General features: G+C 41.7%; 1 protein-coding gene across 1 annotated transcript in view; it reads left to right on the top strand.

Moving 5' to 3' along the window:
* Positions 1–1,472: 1,472 nt before the first annotated feature.
* rbms2a (RNA binding motif, single stranded interacting protein 2a) overlaps positions 1,473–8,072 on the top strand; it is a 69,999-nt gene continuing 63,399 nt past the window's right edge. Inside the window, exon 1 of the mRNA XM_017692708.2 lies at positions 1,473–1,596. Coding sequence (XP_017548197.1) covers positions 1,525–1,596 — 72 coding nt within the window. The 5' untranslated portion in view covers positions 1,473–1,524. The remainder of the gene's footprint in view (positions 1,597–8,072) is intronic.

The following is an 8,072-nucleotide window of genomic DNA, read 5'->3' as shown; positions in this document are numbered from 1 at the left end:
TGGCTAATGTTCTTATTTCACACCCGTATTGGGACAAGCCCCGCCTCCTGCGCGATGATTGGCTTGCAGTTAAAACTCACAAACTGCCCGTCATCCTCGCCTGAGAGTGGCTGAAGATCACTAAATATGAATTAAGATGATCACCAGCTTTGTTCACTCAGTTTAACTTAAAACACTGATTTATGTGTATTTTACAACCATAACTGTAGTATTACTCAAGTGTATCAGTGAGTAAAATAAGCTCATTTTTCATCAGTGTTGTTGTAGTTATTAAGTGTGTTTATAAGGGACAACATTGCATTTATTAACCATATTTTTAAAAAAACGAATGTCTTTGTATTTGTTATTATATGTGTTCAGTTGTGTGTAATAAAGGTTACAGATGTAACCAAACGGTTCTGATTTCTGTGATCTGCGTTATTCTTTACATTAACCATGTATGTATACAGTAAGACACACAATGTATTTCAAATAAACAAGATATCAAATCATAACTGCGTTTTTAGAGAGTATCAACACCTGCAACACTCACTTTGGTCATATTAAAGGCTCATTTGCTAATATTTAAAATGAAGATACTAAAACACACAAATTCATTTCAAAGGGTATCATATTTAAACACATTTACACACGTTTATTTTTGACTACGTGTCAAATTTTCTCCATATTTCTTTCAAAAAATTCTATTTGGTTAATAAAAGAATTTATTCTGAAATACATTTTAGTGTTTGGAATGTATTCCATAAATAAAATAATAAGATAATAAAACGTCTGTGTTTCTGTTGTAGCCATGGCGACCCCTGGTTCCTATCACCGCCACGGTAAAGACATCTGTTGATTGGTTTATTAGAACAGAGCTCATTTACATGAATCAGTCTTAAAGTGACAGGAACAAAATCATCCGCGTGGTGAAACGGTTCCTAACACTGATCAAGAATGTGTTTTACAGGGTTCTATGCAGAAACGTTCTGAAAATGGTTCTATGTATAGCACCAAAACAGGTTCTCCTATTGTCACGATGTCAAGCTTGTCACAGTAAGAGAACCCTTTTTGGAGCGATGGAGAACCACAACATATGCTCCGTCAATCTGAATAACCATTTAAACCAATTAACCATTTCTGACGTAGAACTAAGAGAACCATCTTTTTTAAAGTGCATCTCTGTTAATGCCTCGAGTTTGTACAGATCATAGCTTTGAAAGGTCTGGATTGTTTTTTAAATAGTTAAATATTGTTACTACACTAATTTAATCCACATCTAGTTTCAGAAATATCGTCTAACAATAAATTGCCTTGTATGTTGCGTATTAGCCAATCACAGCGCAGGACGCCAGCCAGGAGGCGTGAGCAGACGGAGTTTGTCGGAATAAGGGTGGGTTTTAAAAAAAAAAACACCCCTCCTCTCTACTCTCCCTCCCTCCACCCCTCTCTCCCTCCGCCCGATCCCGAGCTTAACTTCCCGAGCTGACGTCAGCGGGCAGCCTTGGCAGTACTCGCCGCTCCGGACGCAGCGTTGGGGGGAAAATGCTGCTCTCCGTGCCGCCGAGGACGGGAATCAATCCGTACAACGGCTACAACGGCAGAAACAGCAAGAAGGTAAGAAGACACGGGGCCGCTCTGGAGACACTTTACCGCCCTTTGCTTGTTGTTTTTCGAGGCTGTTTACTCCGGGAGCGCTTTTTTTCTGCGCGTGAGCTGCAGTGTCCTTGAGGGCGAAAGCGTTCGGGAAACGGAGAGAAGTTCGGCTTTGCTCGGAAAACAGATCGCCTCCGTCTCTTGTTTTCCATTGTATTTATTTATTTATTCATTCCTTCTCCTTTCTGAGTCGCCGGGCTCTTCGCTTGTTGGGGGGGGGGGGCGTTGAAAAAAAAAGGGGGACGAACTTTGCTAGGGAACCGTGGAAAAACGACGCGAGCGAGTGCGCGCGACTCAGCGCGTGCGTGCGTGAGCGTCTGCACATCGGCTGCGCTGGAAGCCGCGAAAGATAGTAATCGATTAGTGATTGTAGGGAGGGAGTGGGGGGGGATGGGGGGGGCTTTCATGAAAGCTGGAGAGGGAGCCATTGGAGTGCACCGTTCTTTTCTTTGTGTGTGCGTGCGTGCGTGCGTGCTTGTGTGTGTGTGTGTGTGTGTGTGTGTGTGTGTGTATTCCTGGAATCCGCCAAGTTTGGCAAACTTTTCTGTGAGGGCAGACTAGAATGCCCCACCCCTTGAAAGAGCCCACTGTGGCGGCGCTGCTTTGAGGGCTGTGCTTTGGGAAAACAGGCTCGGCTACAGTTCAGCCCAGCGCTGAGTGCGTGTTTACAGAATGGATTTATCACGGGATATATGTCTATAGAACGGCTTTAGCGCTGAATATGTCCATAGCACGACTCTAATATGGAATATATATGTATAAATTGGCTTCAGCGCTGAAGATGGCTCTTTTATGAAGTATATATTTGGTCTTAGCACTGAACATGTCTGTAGTATGGCTCTAATATGGAATATATGTATGTAAACTGGCTTTAGCACTGCGCTTATGTCTATAGAATGACTCCACCATTATATATGTTTATAGGATGTCTGTAATACTGAACGTATGTCTATAGAATGAATGTATAAGATGACTCTAATACAGAATACACATCTGTTAGTTGTCTTTAGCACTGCACGTATGTTTATTGAATGGTTCCACCATTAAATGTGTTTATAGGATTACTTTAATATTAGATATATATCTAGAGAATAGCACTAACGCTGAATATGTCTGTAGAAAGGCTTCACCTCTAACTGTCGTTTATAGGCTGACTCTGATACAGAATATCTTTATAGACCTCTATCTGTGAGGTCTATAGGATGGCTGTAATATGGAATATATGTCTATAAAATTGGTTTATATATGTTTTTAGGATGACTGTAGTACTGAATGTATATCTATAGAATGGCGCTAACACTTTATTGGATGACTGTAACACCGAATATGTTTATGGAATGGCTTTAGCACTGAACAGGTCTATAGGATGGCTGTCATATGGGATATATGTCTAGAAGTTGGATTTGGCACTGTCTTTATGTTGATAGAATGGTTCTGCCATTAAAGATATATTTACAGGATGACTGTAATATTGAATGTATGTCTGTCAATCGGCTCCACCCCTGAATATGCTTATGGATGGGCTCCACAACTGAGTATGTCTATAGGATGGTTCTAATATAGAACATATGTCATAAATTGTCTTTAGCACTACACATAGGTCTGTACAATGGTTACACCATTACATATTTATAGGATGACTGTAATATTAAGTGTATGTCTATATAATAGCCGTAACACTGAGTATGTCTGTAGAATGGCTCTACCACTAAATATATTTATAGGATAGTTATAACATAGAGTATGTGTCTATACATTGGTTTATATGTGCTTGTAGGATGACTATAGTACTAAATGTATGTCTATAGAATGGTGCTGTATATGTCTATATAATGGCTCCACTACTGAATATATTTATTGGGTGACTAAAACAGAGTGTCTATGGAACGGCTTTAGCTCTGAATATGTGAATAGGATGGCTGTAATACAGGATATATGTCTATAATTGGATTTGGTTCTGTCTTTATGCACCTATATGCTCACAGAAAGGCTTTAGGGCTGCCAAAATGTGTATATAATACAACCCCAATTCCAATGAAGTTGGGACGTTGTGTAAAACATAAATAAAAACAGAATACGATGATTAGCAAATCCTTTTCAACCTATGTTCAATTGAATACACTACAAAGACAAGATATTTAGTGTTCACTTATTTTGAATTTGATGCCTGCAGCATGTTCCAAAGAAGTTGTTTACCACTGTGTTACATCACCTTTCCTTTTAACAACACTCAATAAGTGTTTGGGAACTGAGGAGACTAATTGTTGAAGCTTTGTAGGTGGAATTCTTTCCCATTCTTGCTTAATGTACAACTTCAGTTGGTCAATAGTCCGGGGTCTCCGTAGTCAAGTTTTGCGCTTCATAATGCACCACACATTTTCAATGGGAGACAGGTCTGGACTGCAGGCAGGCCAGTCTAGTACCACACTCTTTTACTATGAAGCCACGCTGTTGTAACACGTGCAGAATGAAATAAGCAGGGACGTCCCTGAAAAAGACGTTGCTTGGATGGCAGCATATGTTGCTCCAAAACCTGTAGGTACCTTTCAGCATTAATGGTGCCTTCTCAGATGTGCAAGTTACCCATGCCATGGGCACTAACACACACCCACACCATCAGAGATGCTGGCTTTTGAACTTTGCGCTGATAACAATCCAGACAGTCCTTTTCCTCTTTGGCCCAGGGATACGACGTCCATGATTTCCAAAAACAATTTGAAATGTGGACTCATCAGACCACAAGACACTTTTCCACTTTGTGTCAGTCCATCTCAGATGAGCTCGGGCCCAGAGAAACTGGCGGCGTTTCTGGGTGTTGTTAATATGTGGTTTTCGCTTTGCATGGCAGAGTTTTAACTTGCACTTGTAGATGGAGCGACGAACTATGTTCACTAACAATGGTTTTCTGAAGTGTTCCTGAGCCCATGTGATAATATCTGTTACAGAATGATGTGGGTTTTTAATGCAGTGCCGCCTGAGGGATCGAAGGTCACGGGCCTTCAATGTTGGTTTTCTGCCCTGCCGCTTACTTGCAGAGATTTCTCCAGATTCTCTGAATCTTTTGATGATATTATGGACTGTAGATGATGAAATCCCTAAATTCCTTGCAATTGCACGTTGAGAAACATTGTTCTTAAACTGTTGGACTATTTGCTCACACAGTTGTTCACAAAGTCATGAACCTCGCCCCATCCGTGCTTATGAATGACTGAGCCTTTCAGGGATGCTCCATTTATACCCAGTCATGACACTCACCTGTTTCCAATGAACCTGTTCACCTGTGGAATGTTCCAAACAGGTGTTTTTTGAGCATTCCTCACCTTTACCAGTCTTTTGTTGCCCCTGTCCCAACTTGTTTGGAACGTGTTGCAGGCATCAAATTCAAAATGAGTGAATATTTGCAAAAAACAACAAAGTTTATCTGTTTGAACATTAAATATCTTGTCTTTGTAGTGTATTCAATTGAATATAGGTTGAAAAGGATTAGCAAATCATCGTATTCTGTTTTTATTTATGTTTTACACAACGTCCCAACTTCATGGGAATTGGGGTTGTATATATAACACTGAAAATGTTAATAAGATGGTTCTACCACTGAATAAATGTCTGTAGAATGGCTAAAGAGTATCAGGAGAACTTCTGAAATAACTATAGCAGTGGTCACCAACCATCTTCTCGGAGATCGTATTCCCTTTGTCTAACATTCTGCCTCTTCTTTACCTAGCGTTAATGCATCTGATCCTGCAAATCCATGACTTTTGGGGAGGTTAATTAGCTGCAACAGGTGTGGCAGCTTGTAATTGTAACTAGATAGAAGTAGATCTCCAGGACCAGCTGTAGAATGGCTCTTTACACTAACTTTGTTGTTAAGGGGGTTTGGTCACAGAATAAGAGGTCTTTAGCACCGAATAGGTCCAAACTGAATAGAACAGCATTCGCACTGTCTATAGGCTGACTCAGATACTAAACATATACCTATAGAAGGGTTCTAACACTGAATATATGTCTGTGCAATAGAAGGACATATATATCTAGAATGGTTCTATCACTGACTATAGGATGCTTCAACTCTTCTGGGAAGGCGTTCCACAAGGTTTAGGAGTGTGTTTATGGGAATTTTTGACCATTCTTCCAGAAAATTTGTAAGGTCAGACACTGATGTTGGACAAGAAGGCCTGGCTCGCAGTCTCCTCTCTAATTCATCCCAAAGGTGTTCTATTGGGTTGAGGTCAGGACTCTGTGCAGGCCAGTCAAGTTCTTCCACGCCAAACTCGCTCATCCATGTCTTTATGACCTTGCTTTGTGCACTGGTGCGCAGTCATGTTGGAACAGGAAGGGGCCGTCCCCAAACTGTTCCCACAAAGTTGGGAGCATGAAATTGTACAAATTCTCTTGGTCTGCTGAAGCATTTAGAGTTCCTTTCACTGGAACTAAAGGGCCGAGCCCAACTCCTGAAAAACAACCCCACACTATAATCCCCCCTCCATCAAACTTTACACTTGGTGCAATGCAGTCAGACAAGTTGTGTTTTCCTGGCAACCACCAAACCCAGACTCGTCCATCGGATTGCTAGACTGAGAAACGTGATTCGTCACTCCAGAGAACACCTGGTCTCCACTGCTCTACAGTCCAGTGGCGGCGCTTTACACCACTGCATTCAATGCTTTGCATTGCGCTTGGTGATGTAAGGCTTGGATACAGCTGCTTGGCCGTGGGAGCCCATTTCATGAAGCTCTTTATGCACTGTTCATGAGCTAATCTAAAGGCAACATGAAGTTTGGAGGTCTATAATGATTGCCGACCTCTGCTCACTGTGCACCTCAGTATCCGCTGACCCTGCTCTGTCATTTTACGTGGCCTACCACTTCATGTTGCTGTCGTTCCCAATCGCTTCCACTTTGTTATAATACCACTGACAGTTGACTGTGGAATATTTAGTAGCGAGAAAATTTCATGACTGGACACATGGCATCCTATCATGGTGCCACACTGGAATTCACTGAGCTCCTGAGAGCGACCCATTCTTTCACAAATATTTGTAGGAGCAGTCTGCAGGCCTAGGTGCTTGGTTTTATACACCTGTGGCCATAGAAGTGATTGGAACACCTGAATTCAGTGATCTGGTTGGATGACTGAATACTTTTGGAAATATAGTGTATGTACCTGGGATGGCTAAGTCACTGAATATATGTCTATAGGATGGCTCTCTCATGGAATATATGCCTATAGCATGGTTCTATCACTGAATATATGTCTATAGAATAGCTCTGTCTCTGAATATATGTCTCTGGAATGGGTCTATCCCTAAATATATGTCTATAGCATGGCTCAGTCACTGAATGTATGTCTCTGGGATGAATCCGTCACTTAATGTATTTCTATAACATGGTTCTATCACTAAAGATATAGTGATAGAATGGCTGTATCACTGAATATATGTCCATAGCATGGTTCTTTTACTGAATAAATGTCTTTGGAATGCCTCTATGACTAAATATTTGTCTGTAAAATGGCTCCAACGCCACAGAATAACATTAAGACTGCCTATATGTCTAAAATGGCCCCAACATTGAAAATGGCTTTAGAGTGTCACATATGCATTGAAAATGCCTAGAACAGCTCTAGTGCTGCCTACATGTCCATGGTGACAGTAACTACTATTGAGTGCTGGTTTACACAATCCATGTTTTTAAGTTTGCACTGTACAAAAGCCAGACATTTCAGTGATTTTAATTGTCCCACAGATCACAGCTCATAAACAGCATTACTCTGTAACACATTAATGCGGAGTCAAAATGTCTGTCCTTTAAACACTCCCGCTACGGCTCTGTTTGTGAGAAAGCCAAATTCCAGCATTGGCTGTGAATGTAGGTCAGGAGTGAGGCAAACGCTGTCTGAGTGACTGAAGAGCCTCTCTGGACGCTCAGGCCGGAAAACAGGCTTAATGAAAATCAGACTATTTACCTGAGTTTGAAAAAGGAGAATATTATTTTGACTGTCAGGCACGTTGAGAAACACTTTGTCCCTTTTTTCCCCTTCACTTATTTGCTTTCTCGGAATTGTCAGTGACTCCGGCCCTCTGTTGGCCCCCGTTGTGCAACTGGCTAGCGATTGGCTCGGATTTTAAAACTTGGCCATTGGTCAAGCTCTCTGGTGCATGTGCCCTCAGTGAGCACGTCACAGCACGCTGGAGAGCTCTGGACGTCACAGGTAAACACCTGGGACACTGTAGCTGTCATCACTTCAGTCGCAGTGCTATTTAGTTTCCTCCCAAATGGCTGTGGTGTTGGAAAAGGAAAAAGCTGCAGGCTGCCGGGTGGAGGTGTTTAAAGGAAAACTCCACCCCATCTCTGCCTGCAGCGTCTCCATCATATCTTCAGTTAACGTGGAAACACTGCCTTGTACTTAGAAGAGAACAGAAAATCAACTGATTCCAA

This window comes from Pygocentrus nattereri, chromosome 21 (genome assembly GCF_015220715.1).
Source record: "Pygocentrus nattereri isolate fPygNat1 chromosome 21, fPygNat1.pri, whole genome shotgun sequence".
Lineage (NCBI taxonomy): Eukaryota > Metazoa > Chordata > Actinopteri > Characiformes > Serrasalmidae > Pygocentrus > Pygocentrus nattereri.
This window is presented reverse-complemented; position numbering and strand designations above follow the sequence as displayed.